We start from the raw sequence: 13,721 nt of genomic DNA on the forward strand, positions 1-13,721 counted from the left end.
ATATCTTGTGGATCCTCAACTGGAAGAAATCCTACTTGGATAAATGACACTGTGACCTTTATTTCTCCTCACCCTCAGCTAAGTGGAGAAAACACATCAGTTTTCTAAGTGCTGCAAACACCGAGCTTTATTGCAGTGTGAATTTGTATGCACTTAAGCATCTGCTTTCAGAGTGAAGAATATTCACATCCTCACAGAGAAATACCACTCTCTTGCTTTCTATCATCCATTTTCAGCTTCATTTGTTAAATATTTTAACAGAAAGCAAGAGCGATAACTGCCAAATGGAAGCAGAAAGTCATTTCATGAAAGCAATCTATTGGTAGAAAATATTTTTCCAATGTTTTTGCAGAAAGAAGAAAATCTCAGTGTTCTCCATTTCTCATCATTTCTTGGCACTCTGACTTGAAAATCAGACTCATCAATTCCCTTCTGCTGTGGTGTGCAAAATCGGATCTCAGAGCAACCCGTATTGCCTTTACAAATAAATGGATCTTGAGCATTCACTTCATGTTGATGACAACGACCAACCTTCTTGTACTACCAAACAAGCAAAAATACCCAAACCCTCCTCTCAGTTTAACTATGTGCAGCTTCTTCGCTGATCTTGAAAAGAAAAAAAAATGAATTTACATTGCAGTACCACACAAATGGGAAGCTGCATACAGCTGAAGCATCCTCTCATCATTCCATTCTTGTCACCCAAAGATGGGATGACCAGAATTAAAGACTCGCTGCTACACAGAATCTATGCATTATAAAGCAACAGAAATTTAAATGTTGGTGTGACACTTAATTTTTTTCTTCTGCACATTCCTTTAATGAACTTTTAACACATTCAATGTTCAGATCACTCTAACTGTCAATATAAAGCTGAGATGATTAAAAAAATATACAGCAATCACCAGGATTAACAGCACCAGATGTTCTAAGACAGCAGACACAGATAACTAGTTCAGAGCTTAAAATCAAATTTCCTAGCTAAAGCCCTCATCCTCACAAACCTGGGGCTAAAATCCCTCCTCCCTTTTTCCCCAGTAACTACTGCTTGCAATTCTGAACCACTGAGCACAGAGTCAGCAATTCTCCCATGTGTTTGGTAGAAGCAGTGCTGAAACCTGCATTGTGCTCTCTAGGAATTAGAAACAGCACCAAATTATTCATTTATTACACAAACAGATGCCTGCATTGAATTACAAGCAAAAAAAAAAAAAAACCATTAAGCCACTAAATTTTATCCATTTTAAAGTAACAAGTGTTAATCTAGGAAATGGAATCAGAACTTCAACATGTTCAGAAAAGCACTCCCTTTTTCCTAACTTTTCTAAAGTCATCAGAAAACACAGTGCTGAAACCAGATCACGTGTTTCAGTTTATCCAGCTCTTATTTGGCATGATTTGAGCTTCTGTGGAGTAAAAGGCATTTTGTCTACACCATGCAAAGCCAGAGGTTTTAATGGTCAAACAGCATGCCTGTTGTGTACTTTGTTTTCCTCACCAGTGCCTTATCTACTCAACAGGGCCAATTGCTTCTGTAATCTTTTTGTCAAAGACTTCTTGAGGGAAAAGGTTGAGGAACAGGAAAAAGATGTTGGCAGTTATGAGACAGCCACTCCAAAGTAGCAGTAGGGATCAAGGACATCTGTTAGTGCAATCATTTAAGTGCATTACTCCAGCCGATGCTAAGGTAGATACTGACCTGCAGGCATAGCTTAGAAATAAAAAATACATAAACAAATAAAAGGAGCAAAAAGAAGCAGCTTCTGTGTCCTATTTGCCTCCACATTTGTGATGCAGTTCTGGTAAACCAAACAGGTTCCCTACTTATTTGCAGTACCACCTGAAAACAACTGGTTCTGCAGGAAGAAATGCCAGCAGCTCCAGTTTGTGCCACGCCAGCACTTAACTGCCTACCAGCAAATAAGCACAGCACGAAGGAGCCTTGTGCTGATGGAGTTTCTATTTCTGAAATAATAGGTAATAGTGTTGTGCTTGGAAGAGTTGGTGTATTGATGCCTACTTTAGGCACCCAGCCATTTGGTCAGTAACATTTTGGCAGTGTAGGTTTTCTGGAGTTCACCGTTTAGTTACAAGCTGCTGCTGCATTTCCTATCAACACACACTTTTCATATTCAGTTATTTAAAAAGAAAGTTTTTCCCTCCCTCCCAGTACCACAAAGCTCTCAAGACAGAAGCAAATTAGAAATACGTAATGAGAATTTTAACATAATATTTAAGAGAAAATTGGATCAGAATTTTGATCAGCTTTATAGCAAAGGGCAGAAAAGAAGACAGCTCACAACAGAGCATTGCACAGAAGCACTGGGAGCAGTGGAAGGAAGAGACAAGCCTTAAGTGACAAACGATGCTTTCTAAATTGAGTCCCTTTCCCCTTCAAAATCCCAGTAACAGTGAGCTAAGTTAAAACTAACGTTGTTCCAAATTAACGCTTACTTTGAAATCAAAAAGAAAACAGAAAATTGCTGTGAATGTCCAGCCAAAGAGACTAATTACAATAATCAAATATTATTATCTCTGCTTCAGATTTCCCTGTTCTGTAATGCAACAAGTTTCAGACTACATCCAGACAGGAAATATCCAAGATCCTCAGGTTTAACACCCTTCATTATGGCCATTATTAAACTGGATTTTTGGATGGAAAGGGTAATTTCCTGAAATAATTGGAAGATGCCAGTTCTTATTTGTATAAATAGCATCTGTACAGTGTCCCACACAAAGCAAGTACAGATCTCAGATGAGCTCTGACAGAAGGGCATGCAATTTGGAAGGATGGTGTATTTGGCACCAGCTTGCTCAGTCTCAGCAGAATTATAAAAGGCTAGAGAAGAATTCAATAGACCAAGGAAGCCTTGCAGCCTCTCACCCTTCACAAATTTAGGTCAATGCTGAGGATTTATGACAATCTCACTTTCTACACCAAGAATTCAGGCTGAATTTAAATCATATTCAAGTACATCCTTAAACTACTGGCATCTCTGTTCTTTGTTAAAGCAAATATAAATTAAAATGATTTTGTTATTTCAAAGCCAACTACTGCATAGCAAAGTAATAGCTTGAAATCTGGCAGAGATCCAGCAGGAATTAGGACCTTTTAGGCATACTGGTCTGGCTCTAGGTGAAACATCACTCGTACCACCAACTGCTGCACTGACTCCTGAAAGGGCGTTCCTTGTTCCAAACCGATGCCTGCAACCTATGGTGTAATCATTAACTGGTCTGAGGCAAAGGTTACATGTTCTTAAACTAGTAGCCATTAGAATAGTAGAACTGTAGTTGAAACTCCACCCCACCTCTTCCTCCAACTTGGTACTTTTACAGCTGGTAAGGTTTGATAAGATGGTCATATCCAGACCGAAACGCACCAGTTTTCTGTAGCATTAGTAAGATACACGGAAGCTACAATGCAATAGGAAAATAGAAAAGCTTCCACAGTAGGGATCAACAAAAAATATATTAGGAAGAACATGCACAATGCAGCTCCATTTACAAGTTCAGCTCCATCCCAGACTTAGGAAAGCAGAAATCAGTCTGGCTTTTGGCCAACTGCCTCAAGGTAACAAATTGTCCAGGAAAACACCTCCAAAACAAATACTACGCTGAATTACCTTCTTAAAATAACCAAAAAAAAAAAAAAAAAAAAAGCACCACACCCAGCAGGACATACACATACTTCTATGAGAAATTAAGCTATAAGGAACAAACAGCACTTTGGAGAAAAGTTTTCTAAATTTGGCCCTGGAGGACACACTTCAACACCAAGCCCATTTTCTTGAAAGGTGCCCCCTTCCCTAGGCTGTTAGACACTCATCCTACTCAAATTCATCACATGTTGGTGAGGACTCCACAAAGAGAGGACAAAGATTAAGATCTGTACAAACAAGCGGCCCAATGTTGGGAAGGGCAAGTTAACTACTAAAAATTCCTTTGAAGTGTAGATGGTTTGTATACCACAAATGCAAAATCCTCAACAGAAGTTTAGTCCTGTATTACTGTTGGCTCTGAAAATAAATTGCAAGTCTTGTTATAAGCAAAATAAAGTACATGAAATAGTTAAGACAAATGACCTTTCCCAAGGCAGATCCTCTATTTTAATTTACTATAAATAAGCCTTAAATATCATAGAATAATAATGACATAAACTCAACTGTATCTCAGTTTCTCTTATACCGGAAAGAACTTACAGCCATTCTGGCTGCTTTGCTGCTACTGAACATCATTTTTCAAGTTCTCATAGAACATCCAAAGCAAAGCTGACCACAAGTCAGCAGTGAAGAATGCCCAGAAAGATCTTACAATCTGAGCAAACCCTTTTCTAAACAACCCTCTTGATGAGAGAGGAACATGCAAGCCATGTTACTGAAAGCACGCTTTCCTGAGAAACACGCTCAAGTCCATCACAGAATGTTCAGACTCCTCAGGTCCCATTATTCATTACCCCCCATCTATTTGCTGTATGTGCAAAGAAGCAAACATGCCATGTCACACAGTCATATCTAACTGTTCTAACACACCAGGACCTCAAGAAATTTGGCCGTGTCCTATACAAAAATTATTTTTATGAAGTCTGTGGGAGCTACTGACTGACACGGCATGCCTTGAGAAGGGCTCCCTGCCAGACACTGATATATCCAGCCTGCTCCAGCAGCTCACAAGAGTTAAAGTTTTAAAGTAACATTTCGATATGTAAGCAGGAATTTCAAAATAGACTTGGTAACGTATCTTCCTCTTAGGTATATACCCCAAACTGTCTAACATAACAACTAATTTCTAATCAACAGCCAAAAAAGGAATTTCATCTTGAAAGATGTACCTAGAAACAATTTCAAAAGACTACCAATAAATAATATTACTTCCAGACAAGCACAAATGAAGTTTCTCTAAGAAATCTGCCACACGAAAGCCACAGCTACACCAGTTAGAGATCACGTTTAATTTCAATGCTTCCGTCTGCACTGTGAGGCAGACTCAAAACCTCATCTTCCACATCATCATTTTTCACAAACCCACATGGAATTTCCTTTTTTGTCATTACCATGTTGTAGATTTATTTCAATACTGTAGGGATTTCCCCAAAGACACGAGTGCTCCTTGGAATACATGAAACCAAGGGAAGGAAGACGGATGGAAAGGAGCAGGATCCTACAGCGTAGCACAGAGTTGGGCTACATGTGATTGCTCACACACTGTACTAGGAGGAAAAACAAAAGCAGAAGGCCTCCCACATCCAACAAAACATGCAGTTTGACAGCAGCAATGAAATTCCGCTTTGCTGTCAGGTGTCAGGCTGAGCACATGGGACTGGGGTATGCCGCTCATCCAAGAACTGGAAAGCAAGCGAGCCAAAAAATAATTGCTTATTCACTACACCAGTCTCTACTGATCTCAATTACATGCTGATTTTTCTACAGGCATGAGGTTTATGTTTGAGCCCACAACAAACCTGAGTTTGAACTAGACAAAATAATCCTTAATTGTTTACACATCAGGTCAGTATAAGCAGCCAGTGCAGGCTTAAATTAACATGAAGAAGCAATCAACACACACTGAGAGCTCTTGTACCTTCCTGAGATTCAAGAAACCACAGCGTGCACCTCACCTTATACATGGATAAGTATTTTAATTTCTCCAAAGTGCAGTGGCAACTGAAATGAACTAAAGTTAATCACCAGAGAGGAAATTCTGCCCTTTTTAAGTGCTAATTAGCAAAGCGACCCTGGAATGTGTGCTAGCGTGCGAGCATGCTATCTTCAACATATCTGTAAGTTATTTTATGGCTCATATCAACTTCTTCCAACACAGTCTTGTAATTGATTTATTTCTGAGAAGGAAGGCAGAAGGGACTGTCACTTATTCATTAAATGCATTGCTGGCTTTGAAGAAAAAAATAGCAATGTTACTTGTCCATTTAATTAGTGCTACGTAATTTTGAGACTGTTGTCTTCAAGTCAACACAGAGTGCAACTGCAGAACTAGTTTCCTGCTATTTTTCTTAAAAGCACACTTGGGACAGGATTTCAATATCAAAGTTACTACAATCACATTGCCTTTCTCCCATACAAACCTCACCTTAAAACTAAAGCAGCAATTCAGACATATGCTACAACAGCGAGGCTCCGAAAGGCTAATTGCTTGGCATCCCCTTTGTGCTTGAGCATCTCTGCATGAGGAAGCAGCACAGAACCAAAAAAACCTGAAAACCAAAGAACCCACCTGCTTTCTTCATCTCATACAGAAATATATAAATAACTTTGCTCAGGAAGTGCAAGCTTTTCCTCACAAAACCAGCTAGACGCCTGCTCAATTCTGTAGCTTAAAATGTTACTCTAACTGCATTCCCAGGTATCCACAATCCTGGACAGAGCTATTAACTGTTGTCTTCTTTTTTTCCATTTGTTCTTTCCACTTGCATCCACAAGCAATGAGCTACTGCAAACTCAGCCCAGTGCCCGGAAACAAACAGCACAAAAATAAGTCAGTACCAAAGGACAGAGGCTGCATTTTGGAGGGATCCGTTGTTGTTTTTGAGGTTGAGCCAGTGCTTCAGCGTGTGGGATTTAGCACCACAGCCCCTGCATCCTTTACGTTTGATGCCCTGGTGATGCTGACACCCGGCCCACGACCCTCCTACAGTGGTGTTATCTAACATCCTCCTTCAACGGCTGCCTTTCAGACCATCCAAACTCAGGATGACAAATATCATTACCCAAAGGTTCTTCAGCAGCTTAGTTTTCTGCCCATGTAACACCGGTTGCAAAATATTCTTGACAGTGAAAAAAAAAATCTCACTTTCTTTAAAACATGCTTTGATCACATAGACTCCCGACAGAAGTAGGAAAATATTTATCAGAAGTACTTTCTTTTACAGCAGTGACTAATTCACGTAACACAACACCAGAGCTCAACAAACAGTTGGAGTGACTTTGAACATCAGAGCACCTGTTTTAAACAGTTGTCAGTATTTGTCCCTGGGATGCGAATCATCTGAATTAATCTCAGCTCATCACAGACACTGCAGCAGACTATTCTATTTTTAAGACAAGTTCTACACCGTTTTTCTTGAAGTACCAACTGCAGCAGGTAGAATTGATTAAGCCTTAAAAAACAGCCTCATTAAAAGTTAGGAAGCATACATTAAATCATCCTTTGTGGACACCTTGTCAACATCGTTAAAAAGCTGGGAACAGGAAATAGCCTGCTATGGTCAATGACAGAAAAAGCCAAAATCTAAACCCACAGCCACATCTATGAGGCTCAACCACCAGCAGGTCAAGGAACCACATGAGCACACACTGTCTACCGCACATCAGGAGAACATCTGAGCATTTTTAGCCAGAGACAACAGCAGTGAGAGGCAACACAAGGTACTCAGATTAATGCAGTCTGTCCACTGGCCTTCACCCTCTACCATCCACAACTCAGCTGCCATTTCAGCCTGCCTATCAAGTGATGCACCATGAACAAGGAAGCAGGGCAGAACCCTGTTTCTTCTCAGCATTCACAACGAGCCAAGCACAGCCTTCGACCCTCAAGATTTACATTGCTAACTTTACACTGAAGCCTCTGCCTTCACTGCACAGGTATGCTGCTGTTTTTTACCTGAGGAACATGCACACAGAGTAGCAGACATGCGCGGCCTACAGTCAATGCTAAGCTGAACAAGACTGCAATTTGAGTTTCCCAATTAATCAAAGTGCCGTTGTAATTTACACACGTCCATTTACAATTTCAGTGCTTGATCTATTTATAGAAGTAGTAAATAAATCTCAGCTATTTAGCAATCTGCACCAGCACATTTCTCATAAATTGGGCATACATCCCTTCAGTGTTGGGAAGGTGACTAAAGAAAATAGATGGAAGAAAGGTGCAAAAATCCTCTGGGAAGTTATACTTACAGTAATAAATATTAATATACTACATCCTGATTGTGTTTCTATATCAGCATTTATGCTGAGAAATTTTATTCCTAATATAAACCATGTTGGGAAGATGCTGAATGCTTCACATCCACCTCTCTGCAATAAATTATGACTCCTGTCCTCCCAAATCCACACAAAGTGCATATTACAAATTCTTCAATTAAATACTTCTGGAAGCACTGAGTGGAAAGAAAGAAATAAGGCTGAGTCTTTAAAAGGGGTTTCAAGGGTCTATACGGAATAAAAACCATTAGGTTGAACCTGAGTGCCAAAAACACTCAATCCAGATAAGTGAAGCAAGGTCATATGGGGCAAGACAGTGCAAATGAGAGAAGATTCTGGTACATAGAAAATTAAAGCAGAAATAAACTGATTTGGTAAATCAAGGGGGAAGAATGAAGCAAACACAGAGTAACTAAACGAACACAACCTCTGAAGTTATCCACCAATTCCTGCTAAGGAAACAGCAATAAGAAGTGACAGATAATCAGCATAAGAAATAATAAAATATTCATATAATGAAAGTAGTGAGTTTTTTTAAACAAGTTTTAAAGACGATTAAATATTCTAAGCTAACTGCCACCCATTTATCAAAAGCCCTTGCATTCCACTGTATCATTTTACAATTCAATTCCCTTCACTGTGACAGAAGACAGATTTCGATTGCCCAGTTAAAAAAGGAAGTGAACCAATGGACTGAAAGACAGACTCAAGTGTATCTGTTCTGAGAATGAAGTACTGAAATAATACATTAAAATCTATCATTTATCAAACGTTAGTATTCCACTTGTTAATCAAATGGAAATACATTTAAGCCCAGATTAGTTATTTGATATTGGAACTAAAACCAATGCTACACAGTTAAACATCTCAAGGAACATCTACAAAAAGCCATTTCAAGGGGATAAAATTAAATGCCAACATATTATGTAGGCTGGAAGCCAGTTAGCACTCAAACGTAACAATTAAAACTCATCTGATCAACAGGAAGCAAGTTACCTCTTACAGTGCCCTAAAGGAGTGGCGAGTAGTTGACACTGATTCTCCAAAGGAAATTGATAACTGAATGGAACAGAAACCTCAATGACACAATTTTTCACCAAGTGTTTTATAATCATTTGTTACATAAGGTTTCATACCCAGCTGAGTATGTGATAGCAAGATCTTCATTTCAATACCTTTAAAAATATAGTCAACGTTTGCAGGCATGTTTGTAGCCACAGACAGTTCACCACCATTCCTAGAACTTGGTAGCCATCTGTTTTGTCCAGGTGCAGTGTAAATTCCTGTCCAACTCAGTACAACCTTCAAAACACACTGATAAATTAACATTTAATAAGGATCGGTTGTACTTCACAGGCACATTTAAAAAAAAAAAAAAGGAATCAACACTTCCAACATTTAATGATCCTTTCCTGCTGCCAGGTGCAACGTCTGGTGGATTCAGCAACAGCTTCCCACAGAACTTAGCACAGATGACTAAGTGCTTTCTATAGCTAGTGAACCTCTCCTATTTTAAGGTTTCACTTTTAACTACGCATTACAGTTCGCTACCACGTGACTACAGGCCAAATGCTAGGAATTCGCATGGAGAATGAAATCCCACGCAAGCTTGGAAGCTACCAATGAACTGCTGGAGCAGGAACAGCATCGTACGACATTTCACCTCAGAAGACAGACTCGTATTTTTACACCAGAACATCTCACTTAACAGTCTGGACATATTAAACAGTTAAAAAAAAAAAAAGTGGTCAGTCCTTTAAAGTTCACACCATTACTTTTTAGAGAACTGCTGAGCAGGAAGATTATCGCTTCCTCCTAACAACCATGGAAGTCATCTAAGAGGTCAGAATCTAAGAAACAAACAAAACTAATAAAGTCTACATTTTAGTGTAACCAATTTTAGATTCAGTGAGCTGAATCTAAAACGCTGTAATATTCTCTTTGGCTCCCAAAAATCTAATGATTTTAACACATTCTAGCAGCACTCCCAGTATAGAGCTAAAATCTGAGACTGACAAATACAACAATGTAAGAGTTTGCAAAAATACAACTGCCATTTAGGAAAAGAACAAAACCTCAGTCTTGTAGAATCAACAGAAAGGACTCCAACATAAAATTATAAGCTTCCTTCAGACACACTTAAGTAGAAGAAGCCAATCCTCTCACAGCAAAACCAGGCACGCATTGGCATCACCTCTGTATAATCAATGAATGTAAAGATGTTATAATTATGAAATAAACAAGAGTTTGGCTAAACAGGTCATAACAACAAAAAGAAAATAGATAGAATTCTTACCTGCATCCTGAGCTCGCTACAAAACTCCAGAAGGGGGATCTCCAGAAGAGATCCTTCCCCATTGGTAGTCAGCTCTTAAATGGGTCTGGGAGAGGTGCAGCCAGGCTCCACCCCTTCCGGCAGCACAGGAGAATTGCCTTCACCTGTGCTTCCAGGGCTGACTCACTGCTCGCCTCAGGTGGTCAATCAGAGGTTCAGGCTGTCATTCAGCAGTTCCCATACATCCTCCTAGGTCAGGCTTCTCAGTAGGCCTGAGTGAAGGACTGCCTTGTTTCAGGGTCTGCACTGGTCTTAAACATGTGCTACGTGCCTGAGTGCTTCCAAGCAGATGTGAAAGCACATTTCCAGAGCTATAAAAGGTTTTCTTGAAAAGGTATCAACTAAATAGTAAGATGGAGAGAAAACACTAAAGGACAAGCATTAATCAGGCCTAGCTTATTCAAAGCAGTTCTCCCTTCTTAAAGCTCATTTACATCACCCACATGTAATACAGTGATAACTAATCATCTATTTTGCACAAAGTCTATCAGATTATTTCTTTACATAAAGCCATATTACTTACATTCAAGCAACATTTTTTTTTTTTTGTTTTGTTTTTAATTTTTAAGAGTATTGAAAAAATGAACCCAGAGTCTGTCACCATGCAGACAGAACACTTGCTATGAGAGGGCAACATTCCCCAATGATCTTAAACTGACTTGGGCTGACCAATGTCAGAAGCCAGCTGGACTCTACAAGGGACCAATCCCTGGATCCTTGAAAAGCCAATTATCTAAATTAGTAACAACTCCCGTCACTATTTTTGAAGCTGGCACGTATCCCTAAAACAGACATTACTCCATGTAAACCAAGTTCAACTACACAGCTACAGAGCCAAGAAAAGAAGACATCTTTTGCTCTTTTTTCTTGCCCTAATGCAAGAACTTAAACTTTCTCAAGCTCCCTCTTCCATTCTTTAAGAACCACTTATGCAACAGCAGAAGTCACTCATGGTCTCTGTGGACAGAAGCCCAGGAATGCCATGCAAACACACCAAGGAGTCTGATAAAACAGCTCTGTTCTGGATTTCCCAAAAGATATAGGCCCCGTGCTGCTACTCACCACACTGCCTTGCCAGAGCCTTCTCATTACTGCTACATCCCTTTGGATGCCACCTCCTTCAGCATTTCCACCTGGCAGAATCCCCAGTTCTCACCTGTCAACATTTTTTCCTTCCAGCTCACTGCCCTACCCAACTTGGTAACAGCAGTTTGGTTGCCAAAAGAGAAAGATGTGCACATCACTTGAGCTTGTGCAAAACGCCAGACGCGTTGCAGAATGACAGCAGTTTCCTGGTAAGCACCAGGCCAGGCCACTGCCAAATTCAAAGCCTAGGCTCAGCAGGTTTACTTTTAAGAACAATAAACGTTGGGAAACATTTACACCAATGGAAATCTCAAACAAAAGGATTATTATTTTTTTTTTTTTGCATCTGGCAAGCTCAATCTGCAATCAGTGCAGTACCTTCTGCTCAATACAAAGATTTATAACGACAGAGCAACAGCTAACACATAATACATCTGCATAAATCCCTAAATCTAGAAAAAGCTCATGAACGAAGGCTTGGACATCCTTCAAAAAAAGCTATCTAGCAAATCACTGTAACTGTTGGTGGAACATCCACTGACACCATCAAGGTAACTCAAATCATCTATAGACCCTTCCCTCTGCTTCTCAGTGGGTCAGTAAACTGTGCAGACACCACATTTCTTAGGGTTAAACAGACACTGAAGCACCTTGCACCCAACATTTACCTTGTCCTGAGGGCCTGCCAGGCGGCATCAATGTCTGCATACAGGTTTTTCTCGGAGGGCTTGCCGGTGCTCACACCATAGCCGGAGTAGTCATAAGAGAAGACATTGCAGTTGATGCGGGAGCCGAGACCAATGTAGAAGCTGCACATCTGGCCCAGGTCCACAGCATTACCGTGCGAGAAGAGCAGCGTGTAGCGGCCAGTGGGCGCACAGCGCACGAACATGCAGCCCAGCCTGTTATCTCGAGCCGTGCGGGAGAAGAACACTTCCACGGCGTCCAGTTCCCGCTGCGAGTACTGCCAGTCTGCCCGCTCGCTCAGGTGCAGGCTGCAGGTGCCCGATCCCGTGGGGGTGGCAGCCCCAGAGGCCGCCCCAGCCTCCTGCTGCTGCTCGGGGGGCAGCACGGTGTAGGTGGGCTCCGGGGGCAGGAAGGCCAGCTTGGCAGCGATGCGGCTGGGGCACGGCGGGCAGCAGAACAGCCAGCACAGCTCGCCCAGAGAGAAACCGTTCATTCTTGGGCCTTGTTCTGGCATCAGAGACGCCGGCGAGAAGCTAACCTGCGTTGGGATGGAGTCGAAGCGGCTGACCCGCCGCCCTCCTGCAACGCCTTTGAGGAACTACAGCTCACCAAGAGCAGCGCAGCTTTCAAACGAGCCGATAAACACAAATCGCACACGGCACGAGTACGACCAGTCCCCCGCAAACAAAACACCGCCAGCCCTACGGGGGATGCAGCCCCCAGCCCGGCCCCCGGACACAGAGGGCAGCTCGCAGCGCGCAACCCACCGCCCGCACGGCCCGCGGCCCGCAGCCCCCTCGCAGCCCCGGCCCTTCCCGGCTCCGCCCCGGCCCCGCAGACAGCGAGCGGCCCTCAGCAGCCCCCGAGCGGCGGCGACGGGAGGAGGAGAAGGAGAAGAAGGAGGAGGGTCCTGCGGGAGGAAGGGGACGCCAAGGTCGAGGCTCAGCCGCGCGTTGCCGCGCTCAGGGCCATGCCGGCCGCGGCGCACAGCAGGAGCAGGCAGCGGCCATATCCCGGCGCTCTCCCCTCGTCGCCGCACCGCTTCCGGGTTACGGGCGCGGGGCCGCAGGTGCCGGCGGGGACGAGGCGGGGGCCCGGCCCTGCCCACGCTGCGCCGCCCGCAGCGGCTCGCGGCTGCCCCCTAGGCCTGCACCGGGCAGCCCAACAGGTGCGCGGAGAGGGGCGGGGCGGAACGGGCGAGGAGGTGAGAGGAAGCCCGTAGATGGAGCCGAGGCTCGAACGTTCGCGCTGGGAGCGCGCCGCCTGGCCCTTTAAGAGAGCCCCCCGCCGCGGCCTAGGTCACGTGCAGAGGGAAGGGGGCGCCCCCTCCCCCTCCGTGGCCGCCCACCGCTCGCGCATGCGCGGCAGTGCCCGGGGTGGCGGGGCGCTGAGGCCTTTTGGGGCCCCGTGAGGAGGTCAGCGAGGGGTTCAGTGCTGCGCTTGCCGCGAGGCTGACTGGCAGTGCGCTGTGCCGTTCCCGAGCCTTGCAGCGCGGGTCATCCTGAGGAAAGGGCCGGTTGCAGCTGAGGCCGCGTTGCTCCCTCTCGGCCCCGCGTGGCTCTGATCACACCAGGCTGTACGGAACGAGGGCTTTGAGCCCCGCTCCAAGTGAATTGCTCGTGTAGATGCATAGAAGTGAAAGCGATTTTGGATTGTAGCATCCACAGCACTGC

General features: G+C 43.3%; 1 protein-coding gene across 1 annotated transcript in view; it reads right to left on the reverse strand.

The window, feature by feature from the left end:
• Positions 1-12,821, reverse strand: part of ABHD17C (abhydrolase domain containing 17C, depalmitoylase) — a 31,248-nt gene extending 18,427 nt beyond the window's left edge. The window contains exon 1 of the mRNA XM_042876033.1: positions 12,030-12,821. Coding sequence (XP_042731967.1) covers positions 12,030-12,562 — 533 coding nt within the window. The 5' untranslated portion in view covers positions 12,563-12,821. The remainder of the gene's footprint in view (positions 1-12,029) is intronic.
• Between the last annotated feature and the right edge of the window lie 900 nt (positions 12,822-13,721).

This window comes from Lagopus leucura, unplaced genomic scaffold (genome assembly GCF_019238085.1).
Source record: "Lagopus leucura isolate 7727_CA_CO unplaced genomic scaffold, USGS_WTPT01 Super-Scaffold_100015, whole genome shotgun sequence".
Taxonomy (NCBI): domain Eukaryota; kingdom Metazoa; phylum Chordata; class Aves; order Galliformes; family Phasianidae; genus Lagopus; species Lagopus leucura.